General features: G+C 39.6%; 1 protein-coding gene across 1 annotated transcript in view; it reads right to left on the bottom strand.

Annotated features, from left to right (window-relative positions):
- Positions 1-1,225: 1,225 nt before the first annotated feature.
- Positions 1,226-22,748, bottom strand: part of LOC131690099 (EGFR adapter protein-like) — a 228,623-nt gene continuing 207,100 nt past the window's right edge. The window contains exons 4-6 of the mRNA XM_058975633.1: positions 2,389-2,664; positions 1,795-2,325; positions 1,226-1,733 (exon numbers count right to left, since the gene is read on the bottom strand). Of these exons, the coding sequence (XP_058831616.1) occupies positions 1,560-1,733; positions 1,795-2,325; positions 2,389-2,634 (951 nt within the window). The 5' untranslated portion in view covers positions 2,635-2,664 and the 3' untranslated portion in view covers positions 1,226-1,559. The remainder of the gene's footprint in view (positions 1,734-1,794; positions 2,326-2,388; positions 2,665-22,748) is intronic.

Below are 22,748 nucleotides of genomic sequence, written 5' to 3'. Positions count from 1 at the left end.
ACTTTGCCACTACCACTTAGCCAACGAGTCCGCTCTGACCAGCCCCCTTGCATTTCGTGCATTTTTTCGCTGGCAGCATTCCACGTCCTTAACCAGAGTGATGCAAAAGGCTGCAAAAGGCATCATCCCGGCAATGACGCATACTGCCTCTGATGATGTCGTTCTGTACGCTCTCGCGACACGAACTGCCATTAGGCAAAACGTACTTGTCAACTTCGTTCGGTTCCGCTTTGAGTTCAGTGCAGCAGCCCAGGTCGGTACGCCATACCTCAGTATTGAGGAAAAGACCCTGAGCATACGAAAAGCCCATAATACCCTCATGGTCATGGTCCAATTTCACCCCCAGCTTCCCGGGCCCCTCTTATTCACTGTTGGTCATAAGTTTGACATCTCTGAGGAAGTTAGGAAGCAGAACATACATAAGTTTGTCAAAAAATACATGATTAGGCAGGCAATTTGCTCGTTTGGAAAACGTAACAACCGGAACGATCAATGTGCAGGTGTATGAGGAAGAATGCCTTCAAAAGCGCCTACTTTCACTTATGAGGTCTTACGATGGCTCTACACTTTTGTGTCTGGATTTTGCCGGAATGCTTGAGTATTAGGAGATAAATTTTGTGCCTTAGTACCTTAAACCCCCGAATGTAGTGGAATCGCTGCCACATGAGAAATACTGGGCAATCATGAAGCAGGCACTCCGGAAGCATATCAAGGAAGTGAAATTGGAAGCAGAAATGAGAAAAAATGAATTTTCCAGCAAAAACAAGTTGAGCAGTATTAAGAGGAGCGTACGTGTATTTGAATATGACTATAAAATTGAATAAAAGAAACATGGAAAAGCATATATGTTTTATTTTATTGCCTAAAAATTTGAAAACAATCAATTGATTAGTGATTCTAGTGATTAAATTTTATTCAGAACACTCTTTAATTGAAATTCTATGTAATGAACCAACAACCATAGAACCTCGCATAGAACACGACAGCGTGCTGGGTCTAGTTGAATATTGACACCAAAATTCATTCAATCTACGCCTCAAACCGCCATCGGAAGCACGCTCCGTTTTAGTTCGAGCTTTCAGAGTTCACCAGAATTTGTGAGCTTCAAAGCCTAAAAATTTTAGACTGAAGCTAGTTAAACCACTCAATAAAGTTTGCTACTCCTCAATTTTTGAAAGTGATTGCCATGGGTATCTAAATATACAAACAAGATTTTTATTGAGTATTGTTTTTTATTCGCCTATAATTGTTCAACATTTAATCCTATTTTGTATAATTGTATATTTAGAATGTAGATGTTATTTTTCACTATAGCTAAATTTAACATTGGATTATATTGATCCTTCATTCGTGTTTTGAACTCACTGTTTTGATTAAAGCCAAATTCAATTTGTTTGCCTATATATGCTCACAACATTTCCAACTGATTAACACATTTCATTGATTGTTTCTAATGGTTAGATGACTAGTCGAACTTTAAATCAACTATCTCGAGAAGAATAATTGGAAGATAATTATTGTAACGGCAACGTTGTGTTTGTCAAACGCAGATGTGTACACTATTCCCCTATAATTTTCTGGAACTCGTTTAGAGAACCATAAGTCTCGGGGTCCTCCTGTCGCTGACCGGCTTGCGGAGGCCGTGGGAGTGCCAACGGAACAGGAAGTAGCTCTGGCATCACAGAATGGTGTGTTATCAGTGCGCGTAGCGAGCTGAATTCCTTGGTGAAGCCCTGAAAATATCGAATAGAATATTAATATTATATAAGCTCGGCGCCATTTTTTAGCACCCACCTTAATCTTATAACCTCGTATCGTTCTTAAAATTAGATAATGCGCTACTTTTGGTGCCGGTGGTGGTACTCTGAGGGACAGAGCGAAACAGCCTGGTTTCGTGGTACTCTGACGAACGAGGAAAGCCCCCGGATTTTGCCTGCAGAGGACCTCGAGTGAAATCTCCCTGGGTATTCCGGCCTGAAACCAGGGAGCTCTCTTCAGTTCGTGCTGCTCCTTCAAGCTGAGACTGTCGTTGCGCAGTGGATTCGCGGATCCAGTCCCAGCTTGAGGACATGGCGCGGCACTATGATTGTACCGGGGTGATCCCTCCACGGCGGCCTGGTTCACTGTCAATGCCCGTTGGCAAGAATTTCCGAATTTGTTGAAAACTATACTCGCTTCTACCGCCGCTTCGTTACAAATGCCTTCGTTTACGTATCCGTCCGAAATTGTTTGGGACGAACCGGAAGAGTTTGAGGGGGAAGAATTGTGGACTAGTGGCCGACTGTCCTCTGCCGTTCGAAGAATACCCATCGTGAGACGTTTAACCTGAAATATTGAATATTGTAGTACATGTGGTTCGGTGAATTAAAACAGATATCAGCGGCTCACTAATGGTGGTTTTTCTGCCAATCTTCGGCAGTTGTTGAGCTCCGTTGGAGAGTTCTCCTCTTCGGAATTGTTTGGTCGGGGCACATCTAGCAGGTTGTTGGTATGATGGAAGAATATTCCTGAACCGGATCCACTCGACACTGGAACCCCGACGGTATTTCTCGTGACGGCGGTGCTGACCGCCAACCGAGGGTGGTTGTTGGGTGTTGTTTCGATTTGATTGCTGTTTAGTGCGGTACAGTTCATCTTCGTAGTATCAGGACATCACGAGGGAGTCTGGAAGGGAAACGAAAAAATGGTTTAGATGCTATGAAAATATAAATGCTTTTTGAACGTATTTGGTGGAAGCCATGTACCTTGCAATACATTTCTAATATGGAAGAATGGGTGTTGAGTGAATCCTGAGGTGGATCATATTTTATACAACTTCACCATTCTGTGTTCACGTTGTTTATAAAATTAAACAGCGCTTGAAAATATTTATATGATATATGGAAATGTATTTTAACTAGAAATTATGACGGCACATGAGTTAGAAATTATACAAACCATATTTTTGTAATATTGAGAAGAAAAGCTGCATTGTCTCTTCAATCTTGAATGTTACGGTATCAGAGGTAGTACTAATTCTGTTATTCATAGACAAATGAAAAACCAATTTGTATCCGTTGAAGGTGAGGGAAACAACCTTGCTCTCATAGACATCAGCATCCCGCAAAGTAGTAATATTATTTCTTTTGTATATCAACGACTTAATCAAATGAACCGTTATGTGCCCAACAGGGTATCCTGGTACCTTTTCAGATTTCAAATTAAGAAATTCCAGTGTTCAGGTATGGAAATGAAAATCGTGTAACGTTTCGAGCGCTTATGTATTTTGTTGTATTACTTTTATTCTTATCTTTCTGTCTGATGTAACTGTGTTTTATGTTAGGGCATTTTTTATTTATAATTAATTAATATCAACAGACACAGTGTGGTCCTAATGATAATTTCTTAATCTATTTAAAAAGTCAAATTGTAATCTGCTACGTGGAATGTGAAGATCGAACTCGGATGAAACTCTGTTGAAGGTCCGCTGCAAAACAATGATGGCACCGTTTACTCCATAGTTAGTCCGGCGAAGAGGTAATCGGAGGAATAAATTATTGCGAAGGGCGCGAGGGCGAACGTTCATGTTTATCGCACTGAGAAGCTCGGGGCAGTCAATTCGATCTTGCAAAATATCCGAAATCGTCATAGCACAAAATAGATCCCGTCGCACTTGCAATGTATCGAGTCCAATAAGCAAACCCCAGCTTTCATAACTTGGCAGCTGGTGAGGGTAGCTCCAAGGCAATCGACGAAGGGCAAACCAAACAAATCTGCGCTGTACTGTCTCAATTCGATGGACACCGTTGAGATAATGAGGGTTCCACACAACTGAACAATATTCCAGAGTTGATCGAACGAGTGAGCAGTAGAGAGATTTCAAGCAGTAAATATCTGAAATGTGCTTAAATATTCTCATTATGAACCCCAAACAGCGTGATGCCTTTGCGACAATATAGCTGATATGCTGTTTAAACGTCAGTTGTTCATCGAGAAAAACTCCAAGATCTTTGACGCAATTCGCTCTGTCAATTGTGGATTCAGCTAGACAGTAATCGAATCGAATTGGCGTTTTTTTCCTCGAGAACGTAATGACCGTACATTTCTTGGGGTTTAGGGTCATTCGGTTGATCTCGCACCATTCCGCAAAGGTTTCCAGTTGGCGTTGAAGGAAAGCTGCATCATCAGTATTCCGGATTCTATGGTATAACTTGAGGTCGTCGGCGAAAGACAACCGTGGTCCTTCTAAACAAAAGTTAACGTCGTTGAAATACAGAAGAAAAATCAATGGACCAAGACGGCTGCCTTGCGGAATACCAGATGAAGCAAAGAACTCTTCGGATACACAATCACCTATCTTGACTGCTGGACGACGATCACTGAGATACGATTGCATCCAACGGAGAATATTAGTACCAAAGCCGAGTCTATCCAATTTTGCCACTACAATAGCGTGATTTATCTTGTCAAAAGCAGCTGAAAGGTCCGTGTAGATAACGTCAGTTTGAAGGCCGTCCGACATAGCATCTGTAACATATGTTGTGAACGACAGAAGATTCGTAGATGTTGAACGTTTCGGCATAAATCCATGCTGAGTCTCGGAGATATACTGTTTGCAGTGGCTGGAGATGGGTTCCAACACAGCCATTTCAAAGAGCTTAGGAACTGCGCTTAGCGTTGTAATACCACGGTAGTTGTCAACTACCTTTTTATCACCTTTTTACATTTCTTACAAAAGAAATGTATAGGATTCGCTCAAACTTTGAAAACTTTTTCCGAGGCCCGGAGGGCCGAGTTTCATATACCAATCGACTCAGCTCGACAAATTGAGACAATGTCTGTGTGTGTGTGTGTGTGTGTGTATGTGTGTATGTATGTATGTACAAAATGTCATGTAATTATCTCAGCAATGGCTGAACCGATCTTAATGAAACTAGTTTCAAATGAAAGGCCTAATGCTCCCATTTGACACTATTATTTTTGTTTTTTGATATGTTGTTTACTTTCTGAGATATGGGTAATTTTGTCAAAACAGGGCTGGTTTGAAGCGAATAACTTTCGTACACGGCAATTATATCGCACAAACTAAACAGAAACGAAAAGCTTATGAAAATACCTTTCCAACAAGCTATAGATTGTCAAAATCCGTTCACAAACAGCGGAGGTATTAAACATTTTGTGTTTTTATTCCTCGCTTATCAATTTTCACCAACTAAAACGAGATCGTTACGTACAGAGTATTTCTTTACTGGTGTTTTAGGGGTAAAACTAAACCGATTTTGAAAATCAGGGTATGAAAACACATCTACGTGAGTCAAGGAATACAATTCCGTAAATATTTTGTGAATTTACTCAACGATAAATTAACTGTTTCTGGAAAATTAATATGTAAGTTTACTACAACGATAAAGAGCGAACTTTTTCCAAAGTTAAGGTGTTTTCCCTTGCACTACGCATTTCGATGAATCGCGAGTTTGAATTTTGATGGTATATGAATACGCAGATCATCATATGACTCTCCTAGAAATTTATAATAACTTTTTCATATAATTCATATTTATATTACACTCATCACAGTGGTCGCAATGGTACCAAAACGTGCGTTCAGTTAATGGTGCTCTAGGAGTTGATTTTAGCGATTTGGTGTGTTAGGAACATTTTTTCAGAATGTAAGCCCTCTTCTTTTGATGTATATTGAATTGTGAATAATCCACCTAAAAGTGAGATAGACAATTTATTTCCACTAACTTTCGATATAGAGTCATAATGTCAATGACAAACTTATAGAAAATTATACTACGAGAAAACTTGCTAAACATGCAAACTCTCCAAAATGTAATGGTGTTGGGATAAAGCGCGTTGTTTGTGGGAGGCACACAAAAATCATTTTTTCATTATAACTTTTTACATTTCTTACAAAAGCAAAGTATAGGATTCGCTCAAACTTTGAAAACTTTTTCCAAGGCCCGGAGGGCCGAGATTCATATACAAATCGACTCAGCTCGACAAATTGAGACAATGCATTGGGGCAAAACGGGCATAATAGCGTACCGTGCGGTCGTTATGAATACTAGCAATCAATTTTCCAGCCCTTTTTACATAAGAAAAACCTTACCTGGTAAACGACATCCAGCCTTTTAAAAAAAAAGTGGCGTTTTGGGTCCATTTTTTCCCACCGTGCAATGTCTGTATGTGTGTGTGTATGTGTGTATGTATGTATGTACAAAATGTCATGTAATTATCTCAGCAATGGCTGAACCGATCTTAATGAAACTAGTTTCAAATGAAAGGCCTAACGTTGCCATTTAACACTATTATTTTTGATTTTCGATATGTTGTTTATTTTCTGAGATATGGGTTATTTTGTCAAAACATTGCAGGTTTTTAGTAAATAACTTTCAAACAAAGCAACGCTGTCCCACAAACTGCACATAATTAGAGACCTTGTAAAAATACCTTTCTATCAAGCTTTATATTGTCAAAATCCGTTCACGAGCGACGGAGATATTAAAAATTTTGTATTTCTATTCCTCGCTTACCAATTTTCACTAATTAAAAAGGAGACCGTTTCATATAGAGTATTGCTTTACTGGTGTTTTAGGGGCAAAATTAAACCGATTTTGAACATCGGGGTATGAAAACACATCTACGTGATTCAAGAAACTCGATTATGAAAGCATTTTGTGAATTACCTATATAATAATTGAACTATTTCACAAAAATCAATATGTAAGTTCACTTCAAAAACAAAATAATGCGTTCATAGTGATTTTTTTCTAGAGTTCATGTATTTATCCCTTGGATTAGGCGTTGCGTTCAATCGTGAAGTAAATATTGGATGGTATATAATTATACAGTTCATCAAGTAATTCACCTAGTAGTGAGATAAGACTTCTCATACAATTATACTCGTGGCATCACCGAAAGAAACTGTATTTTTGAATCCCAAAACTCTAGCAAAAATTTAACTCTTTGCAAAATTTAGATTATATTGGTTATGGCGCAAAAATTTCTACTTACATTATTTATAATAAGGATTTAAGGAATCAATATATCGCATAATATACCTATAAAAATAAGGTCTGGCATGGCCTCACATGCCCTCCCCATCTCTATCTCACTCTCTCTTTCTCTCCCTCTCTCTCTCTCTTTCTTCATGTTGGTGGCAACTTTCACGACTCACATCTATCTTGCTATTTCTCTATCCATTTCTAAGTTGTGTGATTATATTCTCTGCTAATCTTTATTAATATTCAAGCTGATTTCATGTGTGCGATGTAATTGTGAAGGTTTGAGAAAACAAAACTTTTTTTGTCTGTTATCCTATTATTTTCTTTGCATTTTAGTGTAAAAGAGACTCGCGGAAACAATACAATAATAATACATCCTACATGTCAAATAAAATATTTGTTGTCCGAGAAAATTTGCAAAATATTTGCCTTATGGGAAAACTATAACTATTTTCAAGGTGAAATTGGTATTTCGAAACGTTGCACTATGGGTAGACAGGTGACCATCGAAAACTACATCAACTCAAATTTAATTCAGTTCTATTCAAAGCTTGTATAAACACTATAATAAAGAAAATTCATGGCTATCTCAGAAAAATATGTGACTTAAATGGGAGGTAGGACATTCCACGTGCGATATTTCAACTCTTCGTATCTCTATTGAATTTTGAATAAAACATATGCTAAAATATGTCATGTGAAAACTAAGAACACCTTTTTGTGATGTTATTATTGAAAATGTACATACATTATATTGGTATGAACTTTCATGAAAAATAACGGATCAAAGCCCAAAAATATCCACGAATTAGATCCGGGAAAAGAAGTCTCCCAAAGTCCCCACTCTCAATGGGGGATGCAAGTACAAGGTGTCTTCTAACTTATCGTCGTCTATATCTGCTCTATACCGAGTACACTTCAATTGAAGTTTCAACGGAAATCACAATTAGTAGTGAGGCATTGGATAATTCAGCACACGTTTCTTTCGAGTTTTCCATATTGTACAAGTAAATTAACGAGGATTACAATCAGAGTTTATGCATTGGACAGATAGTTGATCTGACTACATTTTTGCCATCCTGACAGTTTGAACCATTTCTTTTTCACAGTAATGGATTGTCCAGGGCTTATTTATCCATATTTCCTGAACGAGAATTCCGAACGAAACAATATGCAAACTATAAGGATGACTGGAAAGAGACTGCATTATAATCAACTGAATGCACGCCTTTTATGCTATCGACATAGCCTAGACACTTCACACTATTTATTTTAATTCAAATGAAAACTTTGAAATATCTACTTGTCTCTTTTACGAATCGCATTCTCCATCTTTTGCTCTCTGTTCAAAGGGCTTTCGTGAGATTTTGTCTACTTTCCGAATCTGTAATAAGTTTTGATGTAGGCGTTCATTTGATAAAGTTATGACATATTTGTCGAATGAAGATTCGTCAAATCGTTGTAAACGTCACGAAAGAATGTGTCATGTGACCTTGTCTCACTTTACTATATTCAATTGCGCGTTAAATTACTGGACCAGCAAATTCTATTCTGCACAATATTTTTCGGAAATATATGACCAAAAAGTAAACTTTGATTTCCAAAGCAAATTGAACGTTCCAGGTTCCTGATAACTATTTAAGGTCTATCAATAATGTTGAAACACTAAATAATCTTAAAATGACACCGTCAAGTCAAGAAGCGTGAAAACGAAAAGACTAAAACAAAAAAAGGATAGAAGCCCTAGAAATTTTGTTCATCAGCGTTCATTTAATCTACTTTATTCGTTTCATCATTTGGATTCACTCTGATCAGTTTATTCATTTCGTGCATTTTAGTCATATCATTCATTTCACTTATTTTATTCACTGTTTTCATTCAATGCATTCTATTCATTTTCCCAGTTCGTACATTTTGTTTAAAATGAAGAACATTTTATTAACCTATTTTTTCAGTTTTATTCATTTCATCCAAATAATTTTTTTGACACAATTTATTTTTTCTATTAATGTATACAACAACTTACAACATCGATTAATTCATCATTTCAATCAATGCATTTTCTTCTTTTTTATTCATTTTGTCAATTCACTTCATTTTGTTTATTTGGTTCGTTTGTTTCATTTATTCATTTAATTTATTTTTTATTCATTTTATTTTCTTTGTTCTTTCCATTCATTTTATTAATTTGAACCCTTAAATTAAATTGATTCATTTAATTCATTTGATTCATTTTCTGCACTTGATTCATTTGATTAATTTGATTAATTTTATTCATTTGATTTATTTGATTTATTCAATTCATTTGATTCATTTAATTCATTTTGTTCATATCTTTAATTTTATTCATTTCAGGTTCAGTCATTCCATTTATTTATTTCATTCAATTTGTTAGTTTGAGTCAATTCATTCTATTAATCTTATACTTATTTCTAAATATAGTCTAAATTTTCATTAATTAAGCTAATATAATTTGATTCGTGTATTTTATAATTTTGATTTACTACTTCGCATGAGTTCTGTAAACTAATGAATAATCCAACAGTGATATGTGTAAGAAATGTCTCATCTCACTGCTAGGTGGATTAAATCGGTTTTTGTGAACTGGAAACATGAAGGAGGATTTCCAGAGTTCGGGAAATACTCCGGTTGTTAGCGACAATTGAAACAGATGACAAAGAGGTTCAATTAGACCGGCAGAGCATTTTTTTAGAATAATAGTTGGTATACCATCTGGGCCTGCCGAGGTTGAAGCCTTCATTTTCTTAACCGCCAGTTGTACCATATTATTGTCGATATTGATAGAGTTCAAAGACTGGTATGATTGAGGTACATTGAGAGCCGCGCGTGAAGCCTGGGTCGGTGTCAGCTTCTCGTTGGAGAAAACACTCGCGAACTTTTCAGAGAATAGTTGGCAGATCTCCTGTAAACTAGAGCTCATACGTCCTCCATAGCTCATCTTCATGGTACTTCATGGTTTTATCAATGTTTTCGCCTTTTTGTCGAAAATATGCTCAGAAATGTAATATCAAATTTTGGAGTATGTTTGATAGGCAATAATAACGAAAAAGTGATTTACATTTTGTTTCGAAAACATCTCGGAAATGGTGAAACTTTTCAGCACATCTCATTCAGAGCCGTCAATTTGGTGCACCAACTGAACACTTATATGATAAAAAGCTTTGGATATAGGTACCCTAAGGATTTATTTCATTTCCATTTATGTTGAGCTCTGTAGAGCTAATGGAGCATCTCCACGAAGGGCTATACAATACTGAGAAGAAACTATTTGTGACCTGTACATGGCTGGTGAATAAATCCGTTTGTGTTGTTAGCTGCTACTAGCAGTGGTAATTGTTTTCATATCTGATTATTAGAAAGTAGGATACACAACAAAAACCCGCATTTTTAAACTTCCGACTGAAGTCAGTTCGTGAATGGTTACCGCTAATTTCATGCACCGAACAGGAAATCTTGAACAGAAAGAATTGTGATTTCAGTCGGTTTCTACTAGTCAACCTTTTTGATGGCCGGAGACTACATTTCAACATCGGGAGAGGTGATTATTAGGATTCAGTCGGCTCCATGGATTGACTGTAATAATTATTGTGTATAGCTCCATGCTAGTACAGCAATATATGTACGGAGTTCGGAACAACGCGAAAGATGGGTTGAATAGCCACGAGAAACAGCGTAACCGAGAGCACTGAGCCATGTGGCACACCATTTTCCAGCGGATGTGCTGGCAACAAATGCCCCTCCACGTTGACCTGGAACGTTCTTTCGGCCAGAAAACTGTTCATGATGTTTATCATTCTTCCACGTATCTGCCATTTCTTTAGTGTGCGTATTATGCCATATCTTCAGGTGGTGTCGTAAGCCTTCGACAAATCAAGAGACACTATTAAACAGTGTTCATCGCGGTCAGGTAGACACCTCTCTAGTTCCGCGAAGTATGTGTCAGCCACCCGACCGGACCTGAAAGCGTGTTGTCGTTTGTCGAGACGCCCGTTCGACTCTAGCTCGGTAGTCAACCGTCGATTCACCATCCGCTCAAATACCTTTGCCATACAGCTCGTTAACGTGATCGGTCGGAAATCAGATGGACCCGTGTCGCTCGAATTTGGCTTTGGGATTGGCACAATTATGCCAGTTCTCCAACAGGATGGGAATACGCCACTGCACCATATTCTGTTGAAGAGCTATAGCATGGAAATTTTCACCGACAATGACAGTTGCTGAAGCATTGGATAACCGATGCAGTCCGGTCCTGAAGACCCGCTCCGCCCTCTGTCGAGTGCCCACAGCAACTAATTCAGTGTGAATTCGGAATTATATATGTCGCCGGTGTCTGGTGAAAATTGTATTCGGTTTCGTTCGGCCTTTTCCTTCTTCCGTTGGAACAGTTGTAGATAGCTGGAGGTTGCGGATATTTTGCTGTAGTGTTCAGCCAGTTCATCAGCTACTTCTTCCGGCTTGTCAGTGTATCCACTGGATCGTTTAATGACAGTTGAGCTATGCTTACGTTTCCCTCTCAGCGTGTTCACTGTCTGACACATCTCTGACGTAGTAGAACTTGAAAATATCTTCGCGACAAAGTCTTCCCATGATCGCTGCTTGGCGTTCTCGCTGCCGCCCGCGATTATTGGAAGCTTTTAAGTGCATCAGCTTTTCGTGGGTCTTCTGGATACGTCTCAGTGCTCTGAGTGTTTTTCTACGTTTTTTGATGGCTGCTTTCACCTCCGGACACCACCATGGAACAGCTTTGGGCCCTACATTACCAGTAGTGCGTGGTATTGCAGTATTTGCAGCAGTGATCAACTGTTCGACGAAACGCTCTGTTGAGATATCGACGCCCGGTTGTATAGCGATGGCACACAGTCGTAAGTAAGCTGTCAAATCCGCTTGGTTGTACAGCCATTGCCGCCTTTTTGTTGGAAGCTGAAACAATCCGGGGATTGAGACGACTATGGGGAAGTGGTCACTGTTGTGGGTATCCGGAAGCGTTCGCCAGATGAATTTCGAGGCCACAGCTTCGGATCAGATTGTGGTACTGGAAGCTGGATCAATTCGGGTATGTGACCCGTCGTTGAGAATGACTAGCTGTTCCGTCAAAGTTTTTTCTGCGATGAAGTGTCCTAGTGCGGTAGATTTCGTGGAACCCCAACAAATATGGTGCATGTTGAAGTCGCCTGGTATAGGCACTGGACGTGGAAGCTTTTCGAGGAAGTCACCCAGCTGTTCTGGACACTGTTGAGTATTGGGAGAGACGTACATCGACACCACCGTCATTTGGTGTGGCAGTTGGATCCGAACTGCGATTGCTTGTATACTGTCGTCGATATCAATTCTTTCAAATGGAACGCCATCCCGGATGGCAAGACTTATACCTTGTTGCCAGTATCGACAACTCCCAGTTTTCAGCAAAAGAGTGTAGTTGTTGCCGATGAAATCTGCTGCGACTACTCGATTGACAACTTTTGTTTCCTGAAGCGCTATCAGGCTCGGTCCGTACTCGCAGATCAGCTGTTTAAGCTCGCTGATGTTGGCTCGCAGGACCCGGATGTTCCATTGAAGGGCGAAGCATCTGCTGTCTCGATTGGCGAAAGTCACTGACGAAGACGATGTTGATGGCGAAGATGATTGCCTGCGAGTTCTCGCCGGCATGTTTCGTTGATACCGGGGCGTGGTTGCGCTGATTTCAACCGGGATATCGATGCTCTGGTGCTTCTGCTGTTGTTGCGGTGTATCTTCGCCGGCGGAAAGCCAGAAGGAGAATTGCGAGGACTGCATATCTGCTAAGTAGGGACAGTCCTCTTCCCCCGGTCGATCCCTTCATGATGAAGTGGGGAAGAAAATACTCTTCTTCCCCAAACCGGTTACTGCTGGTCACATTTGTAACGGTAGAAGCCGCAACAGAATTCACTCGGAGCTGAATTGAAGATGGACTGACCTGTGGGACGTCTAGCCCCACAGTGCCAGCTGCTGTCGAAACTACTACACAATTTCTTTCAGAACTACCGACAGCGACCGGCACTAGGGAAAGACTTTGTGTAGTTTTCGTTGTTATAGCTGTTCCATCTCGAAACGATGATCTCGATGGGCCTTCTCCAGGCGATAGCCAGTGGTGATATGGAAGGGGCGTCTCGTCGATGTTGTCATTCAAACCTGAAAGAACATCAAACGATGAGATTGACAACTTCGGAACTGACCTGAGGAAGGTCCAGCCCCACAGTGCCAACCTCTGTCGTACAAACTACACTATTATGCTCACGAACACCGACTGCGATCAGTACAGGGGATAGACTTTGTGTAGTTGTGCTCGTTTTCTTGTAGATGACGATCGGGTTGCTCTGGTTTGTAAGTTGAAGTCGTGGCCACAGAGGTGAATTCACTACCAACGGGTTGGGGTATGACGGCCCGGATAGTTCCTTCATCCTGCTGTGCTTGCGTTGGAAGGAGTACTACACTTTCCTCTTTTCCAAACCGATCTATCTCGTGGTCAGTATTCGTGCGTGGGTTGTCCTTGGTATCCAAACGTTGATGAAAAAGAGAATTATCGAAGAGGCTGGCTAGGAGGCGTCTTGGTAATCTCAATTTCATCGTCTGAATAATCCATAGTTTCGTTGGTGGTAGTGGCAGTGGTTCTTTTTGGTGGTGGACTTCAGTTATCCGGTGAGGTTGTCGTGGGTTTGTTGAACGGGGTATGTTGCTTCTGCGGTCTTCCTCGTTTTGAATCCGTATTAGTCGCTGGTGAGTTGTTCCTGGATCTCGTTACAGGCCCGATTGGCTGGTTTGTTTGCTTCTGTTTTTTGCTGTGCTGTGGTTTTTCTTGGCTGGCGGACTGTTGTTTGATGTACGCCATCATTTGCTCAATTTTCTCGTCCTTGCGTTTGTTCTCTGCCAGAAGTTTTACGATCTGCTCATCCTTCTTCTTCATTGTCTGCTCCAGTTCTTTCAATTTATTCAGAATCTCGTTTGATTGCGCTGCAGCCTGGGCGTAACTTCCTAGATTTTGCTGTTCAGCTCGTTTGAGCGCTTCCGGGAATGTCAAATTGTCGCGGATTTTTTATTTTTATGACCTCTACTTCCTTTTTGTAATTTGGACATTGGCGGCTTGTTGGTTGGTGATCACCTTTATAATTTATGCAAAACTGGGCTGCTCGACATTATTCTTCGACTTGATGTTCTCCAGAGCAGTTAGCACAACGTTGCGGGCCTGGACAGCGAACACGCGTATGACCGTATTTGAAGCAAACATAACAAAGCATCGGGTTTGGGAAGTATGGGCGGGTAGGAACGCGAAGCAAACCGATCTTCATGTATTCCGGGTATGTGGTCTTGCAAAAGATCAAGATAAGCGCTGGCGTATTCACTCTTTTCTCCTCTTCTTTTCGTGTAATTCGCTGTACACGAATCACACCCTGGCTTATAATTTCTTGTAAAACCTCCTTCTCTTCAAGGTGAATCAGATTGTAGCAGGAAATAACACATCTGCTTACGTTCAGATTCAGTTGAGATTCAACCGCAACATCAGTACCGTCAATTAGCTTGATCTTTTTTGTCAGTTTGGCCACTTGGACTGGGTTCCGAACTCGAAGGGTATACCGTGTCCCTTGAGCTTCGGTATTCGCACCTTCAATTGGACTTCCAGCGACAATCTCAACCGATTTGCCAATAATGAACGGGAACGTCTTTAACTGCAGGAACGTCAAATCGCAGAATTTGTTCCATATACTCTGGTAGTCTTCTCGTTCTTGACCCTCCCGGGTCACCCCTTCAACGTCGACTTTTTCGAAGTGTTCCCACACTTTTGGGACACACTGTAGGTAAGCAGAATCGCAACTACCTTTTTTTCGCTTCTACGTTTCCTTTAATGAATAAAACGCGCAAAAAACACTTTGCAATTTATTCCTTTTTTCGCCGTTCCAATACTTTTGGCACGCACTGTGGCATCCAATTCACACTGTACCACTCTCTTCGGCAGATCGAAGCAAGAAAAAAAAATATTTTTCTTTTTTTTTAACTTTTCGTCAATTTTCCAACTTGAAAAAAAAAGCTTGCTTCCAGCCCACCGTCACCGTCACACACGTAGCCCAAGACGGATACAGGTGTGCACATTTTTTCTGTGTGTGAGTGCGGTTGTCATTCTTCTTTGATGAAGCCGAAAAAACAAGAGGATATGAAGAAGAAAAGCACAAACAAATGACGTAGTGGGCCTTTCTGTTGCCATAAGTTTTGTTTCGGTTCGGTCATTGTTAAATTAATCGTTTTTTTCGAGGTAAAAAGTGTTCATAAGTGACCTAATCGCCAAAGAATCAGGATGCTCTCTCGGATGTTTATGTTTATGTTTATGTTGCCAGTGAATGAAACTAGCCGGGCGACCGCACTGGCAGCCACAGCGATGGCTGTTTGTTTTGATTTTATTGCCGCGTGCGTAAACTAAAATGCACTTATTTCAGCTGTTTCTTCACCGATTTGCACCAATTTTTCGCTGTTAGTCACTTAAGAACCACTTCACTCGTCTTTTTGCACTAGATTGGATCGCGGCGTTCGCGAAAAACACGCCAAAACACCGTGTAAAATTCGAGAACGCGCACTGTTTAGACCGTATGGAACGGTGTTTCCAACTCAGATGAGTTACATGTTGGCTAGTAAGGTCCAGCCCGGGGACAACTTGACAGTTCCCATATATTGAACTCATAAGCAAATTGATTTACCGATTACAAACTTCACACAACAAGAAAACTAAAACATTTTTAGGAACGAAAAGAGCCGGTTGCTAAAAACAACAACTTCCAGCTAAATTTATAATAAGATTTATATAACTTTGCTGACGGTTTCCAGTTAGGGATAAATTTATTCCCTATTAATAGTTTTCTTTATCCACATTTTGGAATACGCTTTTTATAAATGTCGTTCTAGCCGCATTGACGGCGTTCATAACACATGTAACGAAACACGCTTTTCTCTTGAAACTTTTTCGTTTCGTTGTTCGTGGTACTCGTGCAGAGAAGGCATACTAGCGCCACAATAAAATCGATGGTACATATATGAAACAAGCACTATCTGTCAAGTTGTCCCTGGGTTGGTACACGCTCATTTAAAACTACTGAGTTCGGAGCACTCAATTTCAAAAGTATTAGTAATATGCCAAAAAATGAGTTTTAATTTGAGTAGAACTAACTCATTTCTTGAGTAATCATAAAATTTTCAAAGTTCTGAGTGAAAAAAATACTATCAAAAATTTTTAAAAAGAGCCTGAAGTTAAAGCCGATGATAGTTCATAAAACTAGAAGGTAAGTTTCATTGAGTTTTGCTTGCTTTCAAAAATTGCTTCCAGTTGTGTTTTTGTAGTTTCGGCAATTTATACAAGATGCCGATCAATTTGCCGATTAAGTTCCCGAACATCGCAAAAACCTGGACAACGGTCTGGAGGATCAGGTAAATGATATTTGACATGCCAATGAATATCTTTGTAGTTTTATTAAAAATGCGGAATGATTATTTTCTGTGTTTCCCTCTTGAGTAAAATGTACTCAAATTTGACATTTTTATCCCAAACTCAATATTGAGTAAACGAGGAAAACTCAATTTTTGACTATGTGCACTTTTTATGAAATTGAGTGGCTGGCTACTCAAATTTGAGTTGTTATGAATGAGCGTGTAAGGTCACACAGCAATTTCCCAAATGAACCGTTACAATCGTAATACCTCAGGGGCTAAACATCTATTGAAATGATCACCAGAATTACAACGGTTCGCAGGTCTAGACCACTGATTACCATTCAAACAGTCTTTAAATATATTGTCCACTATCGACAAATCCGGAAGTTCCGGATTCAGGGCATATTCACCAATTAAAGTCACATCGGTTTTTCGGTGATGAACGACATTACCAACATATCCTTTTTATTTTTATACCTTATAAACACATAAATGATTCAGGGCTCAAAAATGCTAACGCATTGATCCGTATTCAAGAAACAGAAAAATTGTGGCTACTTTTACGGAATAAAGAAGAATATTATAAACGCTTTGGTTGAAGGAAAATCCCGATTTTGTTAGTGCCTTATTTTGTTAACCTAAATACACCAGCGATGTCAGATCTACGGAAATCTCCGTAGATCTACGGATTTGGAGGTTTTCTACGGATCTACGGATCCGTAGATAAAATCTACGGAAATTAATTTTTTTCTGCGGAAATCTACGGATTTATCTCAGTGTATTTTTGAAGAAGGTTGCCAATAATCGATAGTTATTTTTTCTATTGGAAAATCATCTTAACAAAATGGAGAATCCGCAAAACCACGTTGTGCGATAATAAATACCAGCGATCGAAAATTCAACTCGAGAATATAGACCCTGCTTTATAAAACGGCTTCCAAAAGTTATAGTAAAAGTCGTATTGAATAGAATTTAATTTATTGTCTCATCTGCAAATGATAAATTGTTTATTTCATAGAATTCAAGCAACGTTTTCTCCTCTCTGTTGATGAATCGATATCTTGGATCCTGTTTAAACTGTTATAACTGTTTTAATTCGTATATTTGATTCGTGCACGTAGCCTGACAGCTGATTTGTCGATCGATTGGCACTGGTTCAGGTAAAAGCGAAAAGGACACTGAGTATCGTGACAGTTGTCTTTGATAGTTGGAAATATTGGTTGACCAACCTCGACGCGGCCCGATGTAAATATGAATATCTGTAGCACTTTTTAAGACGAAATGCTATTAAGAAGCACAACTGGAAATCCCGAATGGCAAAACGCGATCCAAAATCAGCTGGATATTTCTCCGATGTCATTGATGTCAGGACCTTCTGAGAAACGAACGTCGCCTCTGACCATGTTCTGGTGGTGTGAGGGATTTGTACTTGACCAAACTAGAAGGCGAATGCTTACAGCGGTTATACGTCAAAAAGGAGCGATATGGTCGTCCACATCGTACGAATGAGGGTACAATAAAAATGAGGAAAACTTTGCCATGAAAGCGATCAAAAACACGAGAAGGAAAAACTTTTATTACTAAAGCAATTAGAGTTATCTAAATCTGTCCAGCAACCAACGTCACGTTAAAAGGGAATATGTGTATTGCCAGATATAACATTAATCTCATTCAGCTTCAACATGTTCGAAATTTGGCTCTGGTGTGCATGGCTCGTACCTCACTAGATCAATTTATCTACAGTAACAGCATGACACATCTTTATGAACAGGATTAAGTTAAGATTAAGGTCCCCGTCTACAAAAAGGGCGGTGCGATCGATGGAAGACTACATGATTTGTCTCCTGGTAACCTGATGGCGTTATCCGTAGATTCATGTCGCAAGACGACGAAGTTGTCGCCGATAAAGACGTGTTCAGGAATTTATTCCCCATTTCCTACGCTGTCTGGGTTGTGAGAATGCGGAGAGAACACTCCATTCCTTTCTTCGTGACCCTGGAAAATGTAACCAACTGGCACATATGGTCGGTGTTAAGTCAGACCGGACTAAGTGACAAAATATTGATTTCGAGAAAAACGAGCTTAAAGTTTGAATCGTAGCATCCTTTACATTATAATTGAAAATTAATTTTTGTCATAATTCTTGATTATTGTTACATATTCCAAATCTGGGAAAAGTCGAATGTAGCTGACGAAATTTCCTATCCAGTGACATCATTATCTCATTTTTTTTTATGTTTGCGACTTAGTCCGGTCTGACTTAACACCGACCATATAACAAACAAACTGTTACGTTTCAATTCTACGAACAACTATGGAAAACAGTGGTATAAAATCTCTCTTTTGTTGCCCATTTCTGATGCATTAACAGCAACCAGGATTCAGTTTCAACGCCTTATTCATTCTTTAATCTGCATCTTGACTGAAGTTTAAAGCAGAGTCTAAAGCCTTCAGCTCGGAGGCAATATTAATGCATTCACCCACCAAAACATTCATATGTTATATATGAGCTCTGTGGAATTAAAAGCAGAAGGTAGCATCTGTTTCATTTTCGAGAAAAAGTGAATTGTGTAATCTATGAAGTTGAATTTGAAGCGAAAATAATTGAATGAACGCGCTGCCTCAAACGAACTAAGGACGAGGCAAACAACTGCAATATTCCCTCCAGCACGGCTGGCATACATTAAATTTTGCCATAACCAAAAAAAATCTCGACTTCAACGCCGAAAGCTGAAACGCAAGCAGTGGTCCAACCAGCAACGACAGCTAAACCAGAATCTTATATTGAATCATCAACGATTACATCCAGTACTTTTATAGCAACAAATAGCACCGCCAAACAAGATGCAAATGGTAGATAAAGATTCATCAAATTGCATCATGAAAAAAAACGCTGCACAAAACAACACATCGGGATGTTTTCTCTTGAAAATGTGGGAAGAAGTAGTTTAGAAAGTATTTGTTACATTGTGTTTTTATCGCTGTCAGAACGACGCTGAATCCCTCTGGATAAAGACTCGTCACGTCAATCGTTTGTTTACCATTTATCTGTCAGTGTCATTCCAATCGAGCACGAAACCTGTCAGTGTCATGCCAATCGAGCAGAAGACTTGTCAAATGTTGCAATCTGACTAATGAATTTTGGAATCTATTGTGATAGTGAGTTAAAGTATTTGGAATAAATTTCTGAACCGAATCTCTAAGGCAAGATAAAACGTATAACTTTTATCATTACGGTGCCTACTAAAAGCTGCTTTAACCATTGCAGCTATCCGTTATGTTGTAATTTTCTGGTAAACCACAGAACCGAACCCATTCCGCATGAAGGTTGTAGTTTACCGGAAAGCGAAAAAAAGCCAATATTTTTAAATTATCGACGTTGAAACTTTGCGGTAACTGTAGTATATGAGTCAACTAAAGCTAACGCTGTGACAGTGGTGCTAGTTTGCAGAAAACCATTTTATTTAGTTGGGATAAGATGGCGAGGCTTTATTCAGTAATTCAGCGTCTTTAGCTGTCAGTTTGTCGAAAATTGGAACGAAAAGCAACGTCGCGAATTCATTTTGCGACACTCATCGGGACATCGGAAAACAATTGGGAATCGTGCAATCAACCGTGAGTCGTATGATTAAAATATACTACTAAACTGTGAGCATCGAATGGAAGGAGAAATGCAGGCAGAATGGATGTTAGTGGTCAGGATCACAAGCGTGTAGTGAAAGAGTTTAAGCGTAATCCAATGCTTCGGTCAGGGGTGTGCCTAAAAAGTTGAATCTGTCCAAGTCTTTGGTTCAGAGAGCCAAAGGCCGGGAGGAACAAAGTACAAAGTGCAGAAGGCTCCAAATCGTGACGAACGGAAAAATATGGTGGGAAAGTCATGGACGTGAAAACTGTACACCCAGATGCTGACGAAGCCTCATTATCTCATCATGGATAATAAGACTTGCGTCAAGGCGGACATTCTGTAGCTTCTGGGGCAACTATTCTTCACCACCCAGCACAAATTTGATGTTCCGGAGGAAGTAAGGAAGCAGAAATTTTCAAAGTTTGCCAATAAATACATGATTTGTCAAGCGATTTGCTTTTGTGGCAAACGGAGTAAGCCTTTCCTGACTACCGAGACTGTAAACGGGGAGATCTATCTCGAGGAGTGTCTTCAGAAGCCACTGTTTCCTCTGTTGAAATAACCAGAGGGTCATAGGATCTTCTGGCCGGATCTAGCTTCGAGCCACTATTCAAAAGTTGTCCTGGAATGGTAGGAAGCCTACGGGGCGAAAGTTCGTACCCAAGGAAATGAACCGGAACTAAGGTACATCGAAAAATTCAGCAGGCACTACGGAAGCATCCCAAGGAGGTCAAATCTGAGGAAGACATGAAGAAAAAATGGGTTTCCGTACAGGATAAGCTGAAGCTAGATGTTGTACAGAAACTAATGAGGGGAGCTAAGCGTAATGTGCGAGCGTAAGGTTGTGGTGTTGTAGTTGAATAAAATAAATATGCCAAAAACTTACTAATGGGTTATATTGCATTGCCTGAAAGTTTGAAAAGAATCGGACAAACTTGGTAATTTTTTACAGCGTTTTTTCCGTGGTGCAATTTGATGTGGGACATTTCGGAAGGTTTCACGACCGTAGTCAGCAAATCGAAGAAGTATACAAAGCCAACTGACCCTTTAAATTCAAGGCAACTGCTGCGTTGTTAGCATGGACGAAGTGACGACCAAAGAAGCAGACTGAATGACCGTCAGGCATTGCTACAAATACCCCCCACAAAAAAGCTCCACGCGCAATAGTTAATTGCGCGAGGGAAATACTACTAGCCTATTGAAAAAATCTTTATCTTTATTTGTTGTAAATATATAAAAGGCAATGGCTCCGCATTGAATAGCGTCATATAAACGAACAATATAACAAAAATTTGGGATAGCACAATCACCAATAAGTATTAAGAATAAGTGACCAGATGGCAATAACAGAATCCCGTTCGAACATATAAAAGTCGGGAGTGACAAGCAGGACGAAGCAATCCACTGCATGATCCTCAATATCGCATAACAATCCTCAATATCGCCTATGAACACCCTGTTCTGTTTAAAAGACTGCGCCCGTGGCTGAATCGGGTGACGGTGAATACCAAAACAGACGATTTACGACGGACCAGACGTTTACTCTGCGATATATCTTAGACAAATTTCGAAAATACGACAAGCTGACTCACCATCCGATTGTGAATTTCCAGGCAGCGTACGATTAAGTGAAACGAAACGAAAAGGGCAGATAACGATGGTTAAAAAAGAATAACCAGAGAGATATCTCACGTTAAATCGGTTGAAACCAAGCGATGGGATTTCAAATTTGTTGTTCCATATAACGCTCAAAGGTGCGATACAAATTTGTTGTGCAAAGGAACGAAACTAATATCACGATATCTCACAATTACTGACATAAAAAATATTTTGAAAACTTGTATTCTTACTGTAGAACTAACAAGAATGGTTCCTGAACGAACAACATGAGCGACGTTAGAACCCTCGACTAGACTGAACAATTCTATAGATATTGTCATATAAAATTTGAAGCTTTACAAGGACAATCTGGACTAAAAAATACTTTTCATCCATTGTGTGATATAATTTTAAGAAATTTTTCAGCATTGCTAATTTTTAGGTTACAAATAGGCCTTAACAGTGCGTCTTGAATAAGTCGGTTGGATTGCTATTTTAAAATGCTTTTTACTGCTGTTGTGTATTGAAAATGCTGCCTACTAGTAAGAAGTATTTGTAGAGTACTAAATATCAATTCATTAATGAATATAACTTTAACTTGGAATTGAGTTTGGGCACACAATCCCTAAATGGGGTGAAAAACACTATTGAGTTCTGCAAGATGACGACACGAATGAACTCTTGCTGAATGAAGTTCACGTTTGACAATTATCGGTGGTTTGTTTACTTTGTCAGTTGCGTGAGTTCGAGTGCAACGGGTGCTCATCTGTCACATTCGAACTCACGTAACTCCTATATAAACAAACCACCGAGAATTGTCAAACGAAGTTAATCATTTTGTGGGGTTATGCCGGTTGGTGTAAAACCTAATTTGAAATACTTTTGTTTCTTTGCAGAGCAAATCTACGGATTTAATGTCGCGAGAATCTGGCATCGCTGAATACACCATGGGGTCAGCTTTAGCTCTAAAAACAGGTCATTAACTTATATAGATATAGACCTGAAATTAGGCCCCTGCTAGGCAGCCATTTTGTACTAACCAACATCTCCCTTTGTTAAAATCAAAACAACCCAATGCTATTGCACGG

This window comes from Topomyia yanbarensis, chromosome 3, assembly GCF_030247195.1.
Source record: "Topomyia yanbarensis strain Yona2022 chromosome 3, ASM3024719v1, whole genome shotgun sequence".
Classification (NCBI taxonomy): domain Eukaryota; kingdom Metazoa; phylum Arthropoda; class Insecta; order Diptera; family Culicidae; genus Topomyia; species Topomyia yanbarensis.
Note: the sequence above shows the minus strand (reverse complement) of the source record. Positions and strands in the feature narration are given on the sequence as shown.